The 17,166-nt window shown below is 32.5% G+C and overlaps 1 protein-coding gene across 4 annotated transcripts; it reads left to right on the top strand.

Moving 5' to 3' along the window:
* The first annotated feature begins 1,493 nt into the window (after positions 1-1,493).
* On the top strand, positions 1,494-14,448 carry LOC105669150 (fatty acid synthase-like). 4 transcript variants are annotated; one of them, XM_067348170.1, is made up of 21 exons: positions 1,494-1,822; positions 2,000-2,250; positions 3,141-3,372; positions 3,462-3,880; positions 4,349-4,642; positions 4,738-4,945; positions 5,024-5,184; positions 5,375-5,692; positions 5,902-6,407; positions 6,485-6,789; positions 6,876-7,280; positions 7,363-8,381; positions 8,545-8,780; positions 9,006-9,259; positions 9,509-9,699; positions 9,803-10,634; positions 10,860-11,338; positions 11,783-12,037; positions 12,198-12,446; positions 12,534-12,636; positions 13,986-14,448. In XM_067348170.1, exons 1-20 carry the CDS (start codon positions 1,654-1,656, stop codon positions 12,633-12,635), a joined length of 6,885 nt encoding a protein of 2,294 aa, XP_067204271.1. In that variant the 5' UTR covers positions 1,494-1,653; the 3' UTR covers position 12,636; positions 13,986-14,448. The 4 variants fall into 4 exon arrangements, with proteins under 4 accessions (XP_067204271.1, XP_067204268.1, XP_067204270.1 ...); XM_067348168.1 differs by having other exon boundaries at positions 1,535-1,591; positions 1,800-1,822; positions 9,006-9,699; XM_067348167.1 differs by having other exon boundaries at positions 9,006-9,699.
* The last annotated feature ends 2,718 nt before the right edge of the window (positions 14,449-17,166 follow it).

The raw sequence follows: 17,166 nt of genomic DNA, 5'->3' as shown, positions 1-17,166 counted from the left end.
ATTATTCCGAGCACAACAATTTCTTTTGATGAATTCCCAATGAAAATGGGTCTACTGAGGTTTTATGGGTCGCTGATTTTAAATCTTTTATCAGATTTTCAGAATTCAAGATGGCGGATTCAACATGGCGGACGGAAATTCTCAAAATTGTTCAATTTTTATAAAAATTTGTATATAGGGGTTTTTTTGATCGCTGATTACAAATCTGTTATCAGATTTTACGAATTCAAGATGGCGGACGAAAAGTCTCAAAATTCTTATTCCGTCCCAAAATGGGTTTTTTATATCATTCAAATATAATGCACCCATCCTTGACAATCAATTCCACATCCAGGAAATTCAAATGGCCTCCTTATTTCTATAATATTATGTATTGTATTCTTTCATGATATGAATTGAATATCTGTAACATTAAATCCATATAATGTCTCGGAACAACTAGGATTATGTTGTCCACATATCTGAGGTAAAACAATGGATGAAATGTGAGCTTATTTATCACTCTTTCCTCCATGTCACATAAAGTGATGTCTGCGATGATGAGTGAAAGAAGATAGTCCGTAGGACTCCCAAAAGTTTGTTTATAAATGTTACCGTCAAATCTAAAATATGTGAAACTTAATATAAATCTAATGGCACATGTAAATTCATCTTGAGAAAATGCTGTGTTTTATGAAATAAAATTCCAATTTTTTTAATACCAGAAATTGCTAGTTCATTCAAAACATTAGTGAATAATGACATCACAACGATATTTGACTACAATAATACTACATTTTTGGTTTAATTCTATCTCAAAACAATAACATTATTAGCCAAAACATTTATTTTCATGTGTCAATCATACTTGAATTAGCCGAAATAATTAAAAAACTAAAAGATGAATCAACCCACCGCAATAAATAATTGAAAACTCTCTAAAAACAATTTTTATTATTTTTTTCAGCACTATAAGAGTTACTATCTAACTTTTTAAACAAAAAATGGAAAATTTTTTTTAATGAAAATATCGTCGACATAAGTATTATTCAAAGAGTATCACGGTTATGCGATCAAATTCATAAAATTAAAAAAAAATTAATATTTGTTAAAATCACACACATTTAAAAATAGTTACAAGCTTTAAAATGCTTTATTTCGAATTAAAAAACGATGATTTTTTCCGGCATTACAATGCTTTGAAAATTGCCTTTTTTTGAATAATTTTCTTGCTTCCCTAATTGTTGTTTGTGGAGTTTTTTGTATTTAATTACCAGATAACTTAGTCTTAAATAATACATATTCACTTATTTCTATAATATTAATTAAATAATTAATAATAATACCAATAAATGTCAATTAGACATATTTTACTTACGTGACAAAACTAGAAAATTGAATTATTAAATGTACAGCGGAAACAATACTACATTCATAAGTTTAAAGTCCTTAAAACCTTACGTAATGGCTAATTACGTCAACTTGCTTATAAAAACTGTGCTTCAGCGCTTTATTGTCCAGTCTTCAACCGATATTCACTGTTATAGTGACACAGCGCATTTTCGAATCCAAATATCATAAAAAGACATCGCAACAAGTAAAACCAAATAACGTAAGATAAGTATATTGCATCTATTTTTCTGCATTTGTATATCCAATAAAACAATCAGAATTATGGGTACCGAAAAAACCTATCAATCGTATATTAATACCGAATCCAGTGACGAAATTGTTATTTCTGGTATCGCTGGTAGATTCCCTGGCTCAGACAATGTAAAACAATTAAAAGATAATCTATTTAACAAAATTAATCTTCTTAGAGCGAATCCGCGATGGAATATAGGTAATTAATTTATAAATTATAGCTTTGCATTTATTCATAAATGTGATTAATGGTCTTTTCTTTGTCATTAATTACAGTAGATAATTATACATTTTAAAAATGTACTTTAAACTATAATTTTACAATAATAAATGTACAGAACACAATATAGTTACAATTTACAAATATATTTGTTAGAGCATTTAGACTTACCAACTCGCATGGGAATAATTAATAATCTGGAAAAGTTTGATGCTGATTTTTTTGATATATCTTTCAAACAAGCAAATATACTTGATCCTATGATAAGAATGTTACTGGAACACACTTTCGAAGCAATTATCGATGCAGGAATCAATCCGAAACAATTACGAGGCAAAAATACTGCAGTAATCATAGGATCGTGTTACCTTGAATCACAAGCGACATTTATATACGAAAATTTGCAGGTGAAAAAAATCATTAATTGATAAATATAGTAAAAAAAGTAATTGCAGATAATTTATAAAAATTATCATTTACATGTATAAATTTGCAATTGCTTATATCATATTATTAGAAAAGACATAAATATTATTAAATATAGCGAATCTATGGTGACAAATATGCTTTGTGACGTGACACTTTCCGAGGCGCTGAGCCGTCGATAGTCCGAACGCTCGTAATTCGAAAAAGGATTATACCGTTACTGTCTCCGTCTTACCGGAGTTACCAGTTACCGTTGATGTTTTTTTGGGAGGATACCGTCTGATAGAGTTGGTAGAGAATTTGAGTCGCGGAATTTGCGTGGAGTGCAGTGCCGTCGCGCAGTGAGAGTTTGAATTCGGCCTTGTGGCATAACGATTAACTCGTCGCGGAAACTTGAATACCTTTATCGAAATTATCGTTGAGATTACATTTTTGTCTGCTACCAAAATTTAGGTGTTACCGTTAGTTCGAATCTTGCATTGGAACGTCGTTTCTGGGCGAGATTCCAGATTCACATCTTTAAGGAAAGTGGAGAATCTTTAGCAGGATTCCCTTTCTGGTTACCGCTGTTACCGCCCGGGTTACAGAATCGTTGCAGTCACTGCGGATACACTACGAGTTACCGAGCTCCCGAATTGCGCGGAGTTACCGTTCTGTTACCGTTCAAATGGGCATGCTCCCTTGACGTGGCGTGCCTGAGGAAAGTTCAAGTCGCAGCTTTCATATTTTGTATCAAAATGAACTACAAAATAAAGAAATATTATTGATTTATGGAGATATCACACTACGACATAGTTGAAATAAATCATTCACATAATGATTTTGTAATTACATGACCTATATAAATATATCACTACTTTCTGTAAATTAGATATCCGACGGAACCATTGTAGGATGCGCCAAATATGCAGCAGCAAATATGATATCTCGCACATTCAATCTGAAAGGACCATCTTATGCAGTGGATACTGCCTGTAGCTCTGGTCTATACGCTATCGCAACTGCATATCATTGTATTATGTCAGGCCAATGCGAGGATGCAATAGTTGGAGCCATAAACCTTTGCTTAAGTCCTGTTATACATATGCAATTCTTTCGGCTTGGTATTATTTTTACTAAAATTAATTAATTTTATAATACAAGCTAATTTGATATACTGCATTGATATAATACATATTGTACATATGTTTAGGTGTTTTATCTTCTGATGGAAATTCTAGGCCATTTGATACTGACGCAAGCGGTTATTCGCGTTCCGAAGCCGTGTCGGTAGTATATCTTCAAAAAGCTAAAAATGCAAAAAGAATTTATGCTATATGTAAGCAGATTAAACTAAATAATGACGGTTACAAAGAAGAAGGAATAACATATCCATCGACACACATGCAAAGTGCTTTATTAACAGAGGTTTATAATGAGTGCAAAGTACCACCATCTGACTTGGATTACATCGAAACACATGCTACTGCTACTAAAGTTGGCGACTCTGAAGAAATCAATGCTGTCCATAAAGTTTTGTACAAAAATAGAAAAACACCATTGATGGTGGGATCCGTAAAATCCAACCTTGGTCACGCAGAACCTGCCAGTAGTTTTACACAAATTGCTAAAGTAAAACAATTTATTTAACAAATTATTTTGTCACAATTAAAAAACAAATGGTTTAAAATAACAATCAAATTACAACATTTAAAACAAATTACCAAAATAATTCTTCTATGTAATTTTACCATTTTATTTTTTTATGCAACATTTTTGAAAAAGAAAGAAATATTTCCAATAATAACTATTAACGTTGTTAGAAAAGAACATTAAATAGTAGTAATCTTTTAAATTAAATGTGATGATTACTGATATCATCGATAAAAAAAAACTTAAAATTCTTTATTTAAACAAACAAAATAATGCTTTAAATACTAATAGAAACAAAGATTCTTACGCTAAAGCGTTTTAGTTTAACAAATATTACATTTTATGTTAGTTTTATCATGTTAATCTTATCACTGTCTAACAGCAAAAAAAGCATTAAATACTATAATTAATTAAAATTTATACATCAAAATTTATCAATTTTTATAGGTGATAATAGCATTTGAAACCGGTTTTGTACCGCCAAACATTAATTTTACATCACCGCGGGACGATATAGACGCCTTAATGGATGGAAGCATTCGTGTCATCACAGAAGCAATGCCGCTTAAAAATGGTTATGTAGGCATAAATTCTTTCGGTTTTGGTGGAGGTAATGCTCACGTGTTATTACAATGGAATGTCAAAGAAAAGATTAATAATGGAGCACCTACTGATGATTTAGCAAGACTTGTGGTATTGTCTGGACGCACAGAAGATTCAGTGAAATTGTTTTTAGATGATGTAATTATTTCAGCAACAACATTAACACCATTTCTAACATCAAAAGACATTACATTGTGTATACTACACTTATTTTTGAAACATTTATTTTATAGATTGCTAATCATTTCATAGATGTAGAATACATCCGTTTACTACACGACATTCACGCAGACGCCATAGATGGTCATTTATGGAGAGGATACATTATACTGGATTCTCAGAAAAAATATTCCATACAACAAGTTCAAAATTGTAAAAGCATAAAACGATCTACTTGCTTCATTTTCTCTGCCTTTGCAGAATCACAATGGCCAGAAATGGGTATGTACCCAACATTGAATAATTTTATATGTACAAACTGATTAAAAAAATAATACACAAATATTCAAATTTTATTAGGTAAAGAGCTATTAAAATTTCACGCATTTGCGAATGCTGTAAAAATGTGCGATGCTATTTTAAAACCATATAATATAAGTGTTACAAATATATTGACGAAAATGGATGAAAAATTAAACAAAAACGCTTTACATACTTTTGTAGGCATCATCGCTATTCAGGTATTATATTTTGAAACCGCAAATAAGTATATTGTATGTACTGATAAACGCAAATTTTAGTTTATTAATACCTTTTTTTATATTATATTTACTTTATTATAAAATATGTTAATAATAAATATTCATAACAAACATTATTTATTTCTTAATGCAATATATTTAATAACAAAATTGTTTATTAACATTGTAGATTGGCTTAGTAGATCTCTTAACATCTATAGAGATTATTCCGGATTACATAATTGGTCATTTTGCTGGTGAACTTGGTTGTGCTTACGCAGACGGATGTCTGACTATGGAACAAACTATTCTGTCAGCGTACTTTATTGGTTTAGCATGTGTGAAAGAGAAACTAGTTCATAGCTCTACCGCAGTTGTCAATTTGGATTACAAATCTCTTAAAAGTATATGTCCAGCGGATATTGAAATAATATGCAGAAACAACCATAACAACAATATTTTAACTGGCCCCGTTAAATCCATGCAAGAGTTTTTGCAAAAATTGCAGGTATGTTGATTTTCTACCTTCTATAAATTACAGATTATTTTTCATTAATGTATGTAGTATTGTTCTTAATATTCGAATAAACATCCAAGTTTTTAATTTTAATTTGCCGCATTAACTAATAAATATTATATACTGCATTATATATTATATTATAATCATATATTATAAATAATTATAATTATATATTAATTCTACATATCTTTTTTCAGAAAAACAACATTCACGTGACAGCAATCTCCAGCAACAACATACCTCATCACAGTCGTTACCTTGCCTCTCTGAAATCGCAATTTTTTACAAATTTGAACAAAATAATTTCACAGCCGAAAGAAAGAAGTCCCAAATGGATCAGCACTTCCATACCTCGCAATGAATGGTCCAATCCAACGTCAAAATTATGCTCAGCAAGCTACCATACACACAGTATATTAAACACAGTTTTGTTTGATCAAACAACGCATATGATCCCAGATGACGCTGTAATTATTAAAATTGCACCAGATAGCACTTTACAGGACATTTTGAAAGAATCGGTACATTCAAAAGTAACGAACATTGTACTGACTAAGCAAAATGAACAAAATGCTTTCAATTTAGCATTGCAAGGAATTGGAGAACTCTACAACTGTGGCCTCCAGCCGAGGATCGCTAATTTGTATCCACCGGTAAATTTTCCAGTTAGCCGAGGCACTCCTATGATCTCTTCATCAATTAGGTACAATATATTTTTAAATAAAACTGTTGCATATGTAAAACACATAATTGTATACACAAACGTTTTAATGCCATCAGATGGAATCATTCTGAAGATTGCTATGTGCGTACAAAAGAAACACAAAAAATAATTAAATTCAGAGCAAGACGCATAGAAGTTAAAACGGATACCGAAGAATATGGCTTTATGACCGATCACGTAATTGACAGAAAAAATTTGTTTCCTGCGACAGGCTATTTAGTGCTTGTTTGGGAAACCATTGCAATGATAATGGGCAAAATGCTCATATCAACACCAATAGTATTTCAAGATATAAAATTTATTCGGGCTACTCATTTATCAAACGAAAGCTCTGTGAATTTGATAATAACAATACAGAAAGGTATGCGTAAAATTTTATTTTTCCAAAAAAAGCTTTTAATAACATAATTAATACATTATGTAATATACGATGCAAAATTATTGTAGAGAGCGGCAAATTTGAAGTCACCGAAGGAGACAGCATTGTTGTAACAGGTGTAGTACACGCAGTATCAAATGCCGAACAAGAAATGGTGCCAAATGATCTGTTGTCGGTGGATACTGACGAGAAAGAACATATGACTTCTCGAGACATTTACAAGGAATTAAGGCTACGCGGTTACCAATATAGTGGTGCATTTTGTGGCTTAAATAGTGCAACAATATCAGGCAGCAAAGGGCACATCACTTGGATAGGTAATTGGGTGACATTCATGGACAACATGCTGCAAATGTGTATAATAGGAAAAGATACCAGAGACTTATATATTCCAACGAGTATTGAAAAATTGGTAATTAATCCTGCACTTCACGCATCAAAATTGCGGGACATGACACCCGAAAAAGATAAACGTAAGTATCTTACATACAATTAAATAACTATTGAAAACATTATTATTTAAAATGTAATATTTTCTAAATTGCCCTATTGCAGAGGTACCAATACATGTACATAAAAAAATTGGCATAATTAAATCAGGTGGAATAGAGATACGTGGCCTAAAAGCTACCACGATTTCCCGCCGAAAACCAATCGAAGATCCCGTCATCGAAGAACATAAATTTATAGCTCACCAGGATCGCGCTGATATTTCGTTAAATGAAGCAATTCGAATATCGACGCAGCTGGCGCTAGAGGATCATCAGATCATTAAAGCAACAGCCATAGAGCTAGTGGAAGATGCTGATGATGTAATGTTAGAAGATCTATCCTCGACGTTACTGATTGAAGCTCTTGCTGATATTCCTTTAATACAAGCAAATGTTGCTATATTAACATCGCCGAATCGTTTCAATCCAGAGGAACTTTCTTCAAACGTTTTGGTCGCTGATTTAAACGAACCATTTGTAGGCGAAAAAGCTTTGTTAGCTACAGGATTTAATCTTTTGACGAAACATCAGAATTCATTAAAAAAACTTTTGCCACTTTTGAGAGATGGAGGTTATCTCTTAACACGCGAAAAATGCAATATAAATAACTATGACAAATATTTAAGTAAATATGCATTAAAAGTTATTCTGGAAAAGCATACGGACAAAGAAGTAATTATACTTCTAAAGAAAAAAGTTATGATAAAAAATACAATTGTCGTCTATATAAATAATAGTAATTTCAATTGGCTCGAAGAGTTGAAGCAACTTGTAGACGACGAGAAAAAACACGATGGCAATAGCAGAATTGTAATTGTTGGAGAGGGGGACTTTGAATGCGGTTTATTGGGTTTTATTAACTGCTTGAGGAAAGAGCCTGGTGGAGAGTTGGTTAGAGGTGTGCTTATTCAAGATAAACATGCTTCTAAATTTTCTCTACAAGATCCATTCTATATGGAACAATTACAAAAAGATATGACTGTTAACGTTTTGCGACCTAATAAAACTTGGGGATCTTACCGACATTTGCGATTACCGCATCCAGAAGTCGAATCCGTAACTGCCGCCTATGTAGGCCAAACGGTACATAAAATTTTTTGCCGAACTTTAGATAATCTATCAATGTGCTATTAATACAATAATATTGTAAACTATTTTGTCTCAAATATTTTTAAAAATTTAACTTAAAAGTCTCGCACTTTATCTAACAAATATACTTATTTGTTTAACGAATATTTTTTTACAGATTCAAGGCGATTTAAGTTCTTTTTGTTGGATGAAAAACGATGTTTCATTCGACACTGGCAAAGATATAGTACATGTGATCTATTCGTCTATCAATTTTAGAGATGTAATGCTAGCAACTGGCAAATTAACATTTGATTTTATTAAGTCGAATCGACTTCATGACACGAGTCTTGGACTAGAATATGTAGGATTCGATAGCAATGGACAACGAGTAATGGGAATTTCTGACGATAAGTATGTAACTAAATAATATACATATATATCTGCTTAATTTATTGTAATACACAATTTGTCAGTAACAAATTTGAAGTTATAGTCTTATATAATTTACACAATTTTCTTCAAATTAACAGAAAGAACTATTATTTTGATACTATTGGTTATAAGAGATTGTTATTTTATAATTATTTAATTAATAATTTAATTTACTTCATAATAATAATGTTGTTATGTTCTTAGGTGCATAGCGAATGTCGTTGTACGAGATAAAGATTTATGTTGGAATATACCCGATTCATGGACATTTGAGCAGGCAGCTACAGTGCCGTGTATTTACAGCACGAATTATTATGCCTTATATCATTTTGGAAAAATGAAGAAAGGTGATAAAGTACTTATCCACTCTGGCACTGGTGGCATTGGACAATCAGCCATTCATCTCGCTCTTCAGGAAGGATGTCAAGTGTTTACTACCGTGAGCACTGCAGAAAAACGTAAATTCATCAAAAAACTGTTTCCGGCTATTCTTGAAAAGCACATTGGAAATTCGCGAAACACGAGTTTTGAGCAAATGATAATGAGACAAACAAACGGTCGCGGCGTTGATATTGTATTAAACTCATTGGCGGAAGAAAAACTTTTAGCGTCTGTTCGTTGTTTGGCGAGAAGGGGTCGTTTTCTAGAGATTGGAAAGTATGACATTTTATCCAACAACCCTCTAAATATGTCTTTATTTCAAAAAGGTATCAGTTTTTATTCTATTATGTTGGATGCAATGTTTACCAGTAATCATAAAAATAAATATCGGTTATCGAAATTAATGGCTGAAGGTTTAAAAAATGAAAATATTAAGCCTATTCAAACGACAGTTTTTTCTAAAACGGAGATTGAAGCAGCTTTTAGATACATGGCAAGCGGTAAACACATGGGAAAAGTACGTTTGGAACAACTAAACATGTCTTATAAATTATTATTAAAGAATTATGCTTAACACGTAATATATATTCCATATTTTAAATACAATAATATGTTTATAGATTATTTTAAACATACAAGAGGATGGTAAATCTTTGGATTCACCTGTTCTTGCATATTGTCGTTATTACTGCCTCAAAGATAAAACTTACGTTATATTAGGCGGATTGGGTGGATTTGGTTTAGAGTTAACTGACTGGTTGATACTTAGAGGCGCTAAAAATGTCGTACTAACTTCGAGAACTGGAATAAAGGATGGCTATCAGCGAATGAGAATTGAGTTATGGAAATCGTACGGTGTAAACGTGCAGATAGTTAAAGACGCAAATCTTGCTAATACCGAAGAATGTGAACATTTCCTACAAATGGCGGAGACACAAGCACCAGTAGATGCGATATTTAATCTTGCTGTGGTTTTGAAAGATTGTCTACTTAAAAACCAAACCATGGAAACTTTCACGGAATCTTTTATGTCAAAGGCCTGGACGACACAGACATTAGATAAAGTATCTAGAAAGATCTGTCTAAAACTTCGACATTTTGTAGTGTTTTCTTCCGTTTCTTGTGGAAGAGGGAACGCTGGGCAAACTAATTATGGAATGGCCAATTCCATCATGGAAAGAGTGTGCGAAAAAAGAGCGGAGGAAGGACTACCCGCATTGGCAATTCAATGGGGAGCTGTAGGTGACGTAGGTCTCGTCGCTGACATGCAGGAAGTCAATAAAGAGTTAGTTATCGGTGGGACTCTGCAGCAGAAAATATCTTCCTGTCTTATAGAACTAGAAAAATTTTTGCTCCAAAACCGACCGATCGTAAGCAGCATGATCGTAAGTGAAAAGAAAACGCGGTTATCCGGATTAGACAACATAGTGGAAATCGTTGCTGATATTATGAGTAAGAATTAACAAACAGATTACTTTCTGTTATTGTCTACTTAGAACGTAATAATTTTTGCATGCATTATTTATTTCGATATCACAACATCCCAAAAGTCATTGTTGCACGCGCAAATGCGTACACAAACACATATACGCACACTTTCACGTATAATATGTTATCAAACTTGTTTTGGTATAATATAATGTGTCATAATGTGTTTTTATGAATTCTATGTTACAGATATAAAAGATATGAAAACAATAAGTCAAAGTACACCTTTGGCTGAACTTGGAATGGATTCCATGATGGCTGTGGAAATCAAACAAACTTTGGAACGAGAATTTGATATCTTGCTCAGTCCACAAGAACTACGAACTCTCACATTTGCAAAAATGATTCAAATGTCTAATATAAACGTTAATAGCAACGAGACACAAACTGAAGCGGCAAATGATATAAATAAACCAATTCTTACGAAAGAACAGAAATTATTATTTGGTGTTTTGAGAAATCAAGATTTTGTTTCAGAAATTTGTTTAAATCTTCCGACCAACACAGTGGATAATTCGACCCATGTGTTTCTTCTACCAGGAATTGATGGCTGCGGAACAATATTTAATCATTTAGCACTAAGAATTAAATTTTCGGCAACATCCTTGCAATATGGCAATATCGGTGTTGCAAACACTTTATCCGAGATGGCTGATTATCTCTTAATGGTATGTAATTGTAATTAAACGTTTTTCAAAAGTATATAATCACAGTTAGTAATAATTTGTTTTGTTTTTATTCAAAAATTTTATTTAATGTTTTGCTTAACTATGCGTTTAATTTTCTTAAAATTTACATTTTTTATGTTATATTTTTAAAATTTATTTGACCCTACTTTCTTGTTTTTATAAGAGTATTAAAATTAAAATTTTTAAATTTTTCTATAGACGCAGAGACAGTTTTAAACCATATTTAACCATAACAATATCATTATCGGAAATTGGATTTTTACAGTGCTATCCGTGCAGCATGGTGTCTTAATAATTACATTTGTTACTATTAAATACTATTAAAACTGATATATTGTCATATTATTTTGGAATAGAAAAAAGCTTTTAGCTTACAGATGCAAAAGTTGCTAAATAAATTCATTTTTGCCTTTGTTTCTTCAGTGTATATCATCACGATTAAGAGACGAAAAGAAAGTCGTAATAACAGGATATTCTTTCGGTTCTATTCTTGCAATTGAACTAATAAGAAGATTGGAGGCTATGGGTACTAAAAGTCGATTAGTTCTCATCGATGGAGCTCCGGAATATGTAATGAATAGTGATTTCAATAAGTTTTTCTATATGAGCGATGAAGAAATTCAGATTAATATTATGATCTTTATTCTAAAGATTTATGAAACAGAAATCAGTAAAGAGGTATAACTCCATTATTTATATTTTTTAAACTAATTAAATTTATATATTTTTTATTGTGGATATTTGATGTATGTCTCATATTTTTTACTGTCTAAGTTTTATATTGCAAATGTTTCTCATTTTATAAGTTGATTTTGAAAGTCGTAGTATAATTTGGCAGGTTTTATTGGAATTAAGAAAATGTGAAACCTGGGAAGAAAGATTTGAAATTTTCGCCAAATACTTTTCGAAAGTATATTCACTTTTGACACGCCAAAATTTGCAAACACTGTATACAACAATTTATAAAAATATACTGGCTATTCGGCAATATGATTCTTCTACATTACCGCGTATTAAATCACCCATAACGTTGTTAAAATCTACGTCATATGCACCTGAACTTGAAGAGGACTATGGTTTGTGTAAGGTATTTTGAGAAAACATTTTATCAGTATTCATTATTTAGTATACCAAATTTTACAATATTTTTTGATGAAAATTTATAATGTTTAAGATAACTGAAAACAAGGTAGTAGTACATCACGTCGAGGATAATCACGTGACGATTTTAGCAAACGAGAAAGTGGCAGATGTAATTAACGAAGATGCGTTTTGATGTAAGTAATTTTATTATTGACGTTGCTAGCAATTATAAAATCTTCTTATTTAAAATAATTGTTGTCACCGTTTTTGATGTCACATGCTTTACTATGATTAACTTCAAAACTCCCAGGTAGAAATTTTGTCTGGAAACAATCAGGGTCCCATATATTTTTTGAAAAATATTTCTGGGATCTAGATGAAAAATCTAGCTAGGCTCTGTGTAAAGTTTGGGACGCCTAAATCAAACAGGCCCTATCTCTGAATCCAGGTCGGCCCAAGATTACGCTCAGAATTTGTTCAGAAAAATTATTTGGAATCTAGCTGGAACTTATAATTTTCCTAGATATTTGCTTGGTTTGTACCATAATTATTTCTATAATCCAGTCTGGTCCAGACTTGAATCTAAAATTTTTTTCTAAAATATTCCCTGGAATCCCAGCTCGGCTTCGATTTTATTTTCTCTTTTATTTTCATAACAGCTAATTTCATCATTTTGTATCATGTGTAAATCACCCTCGTACTCAGAATTTCCATGTGCTTCGGCTACTTCGTATGCACAGTAATTGCAAAACTGGTAGTGTGATAACAATTATCGATAGTTATATCACTGCCTTGCACATCATTGTTAACCTCACTATCGGTTTTCATTATTAGACACTTCTTTTTTCTTATTTTTTTCTCGCGTAATATTTTCGTTTCAACAATCGTGAGGACATCCATGTATCTTCGATGTCACTCATTATCTCAAGTATCTCAAAACTACAATTGTGACCATTAATTAAGAAGACAATTTGTACAAGACAATTCAGGAAAACTGATAGAATTATTTAATTATGCGTATATTGTATATTACACAACGTAAATTTTCTTGGGGAAAACTAGATAAATATTAACATTATATTCCGGATCTATTAGGATATTTAAAACTAGATTATCCAATCCAGACTTCATAGTTTCATATCTAACTTGGAAAAAATCTGTCAGTGGCAATCTAGGTCCCATGTAAATTTTCCCGTCTATTTTTTCTCTCAGTAAAATCAAAGTAAATTTCTATGGTGTATTTTGGACCTGGACGAATATTTCAAACTGGATTTTTCTACCCAGGCCCTGTACTTAATCTTGGCAAATCGAGGCAGATTTCTACCTGGGCTATGTGAAAAATTTCTATTTAGTTCTTTTATCTTATTTACTTTAGATTGCACATTAAAAAATCATTATAAAATATCAATTAAAATATTCTGTTATTTTGATAAATATATGTATGTGAAATTTTATGTATCATATTAGTTCTATTTATTATTATTAGTATATTTGCATAAAATATACCATTGCCATGTCTCTATCCAAAACTATTATATTTCAGAATGAGGCTTAAGTAACCGTAACAGAAATATATTTTTCGCTAAAGGTCAATACGGAATTCGACTTATTATTTGAATGGTTTATGAGACATACAACGATGACAGAAGAATAGATTTTGTATGTTTTATGATATCATCGTTTTTTAGTTTTTTGTTTTAAACAAAGAATTTAATATTCTTTACTGGCAACAGAATTTTGTGTAATCTTTTGAGGTGGAGGAATGTGGGCAATGTTTAAAATTAAAATTTAAAGTGTGGTTTAAAAATTATTTAATTATAGAAATAATGAAATTTGTTGTTATTTATATGAGGTACATTTCAAATGTAAACAACAAAATAAAATATATAATAAAAATTAATAAGCCCTGTACCCAATCTCGATAAATCGAGGCAGATTTCTACCTGAGGGCGATTTATACATTTTTGTCATTATGATACAAATAAAGTAAACAATGACTGGAAAAACTGTCGTAAATTTAATTTATTTTCCCTTTTTCTTCTTTGCAAATAGCACTATGATAAGTAAAGTTATCTGTAACAAGTTAAATCATTTTAATAAAAATAATTTCTTCCAAAATCCTACTTAAAAATTATAGAGACAGTAATTGCTCTGAGATTAAAATTAGTGTGTTGTTAACAAAACGTGACTGTCAAGTGTCACGTTATGTTACGTTGCACTGTCCTTGCTGTCTGCCTGTTGACCGGACTCAAGCGTGTGGGAGAAAGAGAAAAGAGTGACAAACTATTGTTAATTATATCTCAAAAACTATGCTTCGGACAAGTTTGTTGAACGCAAAACCATCTTAGAAGTCGCCAAAGAATAGACATTTGAATGACATCAGGTTTTTGTGTATTATCCGGTATATCTTTTTAAATTGCGTGTTTTAACATAATTGCAATCATTATACACTAAAACAATTAAATAGTCGTATCTTTTACGCAGAATTTATTTATTAATTTAATATTAATAAAACAATTTGTACTTTCTAATTTTATAAATGTATTTAAATACAATGAAAATGTACAAATGACTTTAAAATCAATTATAATATGTGCTGTATGTGTTTTAACTATTATAAGTTTTATTCTTTCCGACGTAGTGCTAAGAATGCATAATTTATAAAATATACTTTAGATTTATGTCATACGCAAATGTGAATATTAATTTAAAAGTGCATCCGGAGCACTGTTTTTTTCTTCTTATCTCTTCAATTATTTATTCACTTCTTTATAGTCTAGTCAGTCATCATGTGGCATAATATTATAACAAAAAGTTACGTATAAATTTAATAAAATTATTTATTTAAACCCACATAATTAATTTTCGCTTATATTGAAAATAGAACAAAAATAACATTATCTGTAAATTTATGATTTCAAAAGTTTATATAACGATTAATTATTATAATATAAAAATTATAATATTGTTACGTCCTGATAGATGTAGAATTTTTTTCGTTGGGCTCGGCGATCGACGTAAACGGACCTGACCGCACGAGCCGAGCGGCACGTTTAGGACTTGCGACGGGTCAGCGACTGGAAGAGTCGTTTTTACTCCGTCAACAAGTCAACCGCTCGTGGTTCCCTTTTTGGGTCAAGGAATTGAATCCCTATTACCCGGGGCGGAACCTTTGTGCGCAATTTGAGAGGGAAGGTGTGAGGGGGGTGACGAACGAGGAGGGTGTGGTTAAATGAAAAAGAACAAAAGTTTAATTTATTAAAGACAACATTTTAATTTGATTGAATTTATAATTAGGATACAAAAACTTAATTCTTAATCGCATATATTAATAATTTTATTTATGTATTCTTTACAAGTGTGTGTGTGTATGTGTGTGTGTGTGTGAGTGTTTTATTTTTCCGGAGGGAGGACAGAAGAAATAATAAAATAAAGAGAAATGAACTGACTTACTCGTTGCAGAGTAGTTTCGGATCGCGTTGAATATGTTCGGTGGTTCTGAGCAGGCGCCCCGTTGAGGGAAGGTGTTGTATAGGCGTCGGACCCTTTTGTAAACGAGTGGGCACCCTACTGCGGGATGGTGTCGTCAGGGTGATGGGCCTTCTACTTGAGATGCACCACGAGATGGTCGCGACAAAGTATCAACTGATTTTACTCTTTGATTCGCGCCCCCGAACTACTCGAAAAACTGTTTCGAGCAACGGAGCTAAACGGAATAACTGCGCAAACTGCTTGAAAAACTGTGTGTGATTGTGTCCGGAGCCACCAGAACACGGGTTTTTATACTTTTTCTTTGGGGTAGATCCCTTTGGAAAATCTTAGGTTTTTGGAGCGGGGATCGAATAGGAATTAGTCTTGCGAGAAAATTTTTAATGTGGGGGAGGATGGCGTCATTTTTAGCTAATAGGATTGGGTTTAGATGACTAGGTTACTTGAAATGAGATAGGAAGAAAGAGGCCCTAACGAATAAGGAATAGCGTCGTTTCGGGTCCATATATGATGGGGGTAGGTTTTTGAGGTGGCGTAACCCGGTTGGTGTTAATTAGTATAGGTGGGGTGCATCTCAGTGTCTTAAGATCTGGGTGGGCGTAGTCTTTAGACCATACGATGGAATGATGGGTGGTCTATAGAAGTGCTTGCCCCGATTCTCGGCTTTCGGATTGGGTGGTTAAGAATCGGTATATAAGTTCGCAAAGCCTTGGGTCACTGATCTAATAAATTTGACAGTTTACGACTGTCGCGTGCCCTTGGTGTCGCGTGAAGAGTGCGACTAATGCATCTCGGTTTCCCAGACCTACTAAACACGTGCGCCGTATCAGGTGTCGCGCCTTCTCGGCATGCGACTGCGGTCATTCCCCGATCGTTACTCGGTAAAACCCTATCTACTAGCTAGAGTTCCCGTAGGTGGAATCCAAGAGTATGACTAGTTGGTGCCAGTTTTTTCTTTTTATCTCTTACTCTAACCGTCTGGAGTCGGTTAAGGACTCCAGCTACCGCGAAGTTTTGACTTTTACGGTTTTTCTGGCGACGATAGGCACGCTGAGCGGCCAAGGTATTTTGAAATATCCATGCTATTTTTCTCCGTGAGAAGATTCGAGCTCCTGGTGTCTCATGAGAAAAACAGCTCTGGCGTTATAATATTTCTTAAGAGTTTTGTTGGTTCCGCGTTTACTAGGTCTGGTATTTAATGAAAAGAAAAGAATCGTGTAGTCTGATCAGGACGT

The sequence above is a fragment of the Linepithema humile genome, chromosome 1 (assembly GCF_040581485.1).
Source record: "Linepithema humile isolate Giens D197 chromosome 1, Lhum_UNIL_v1.0, whole genome shotgun sequence".
Classification (NCBI taxonomy): domain Eukaryota; kingdom Metazoa; phylum Arthropoda; class Insecta; order Hymenoptera; family Formicidae; genus Linepithema; species Linepithema humile.
This window is presented reverse-complemented; position numbering and strand designations above follow the sequence as displayed.

Coding starts and splice junctions, on each gene's coding strand:
- LOC105669150 (XM_067348167.1), top strand. CDS start 1,654: ATGGGTACCGAAAAAACCTATCAATCGTATATTAATACCGAATCCAGT. Junction 4,946..5,023: donor ATCACAATGGCCAGAAATGG/GTATGTACCCAA, acceptor AAATTTTATTAG/GTAAAGAGCTATTAAAATTT. Junction 11,339..11,782: donor TGGCTGATTATCTCTTAATG/GTATGTAATTGT, acceptor TTGTTTCTTCAG/TGTATATCATCACGATTAAG.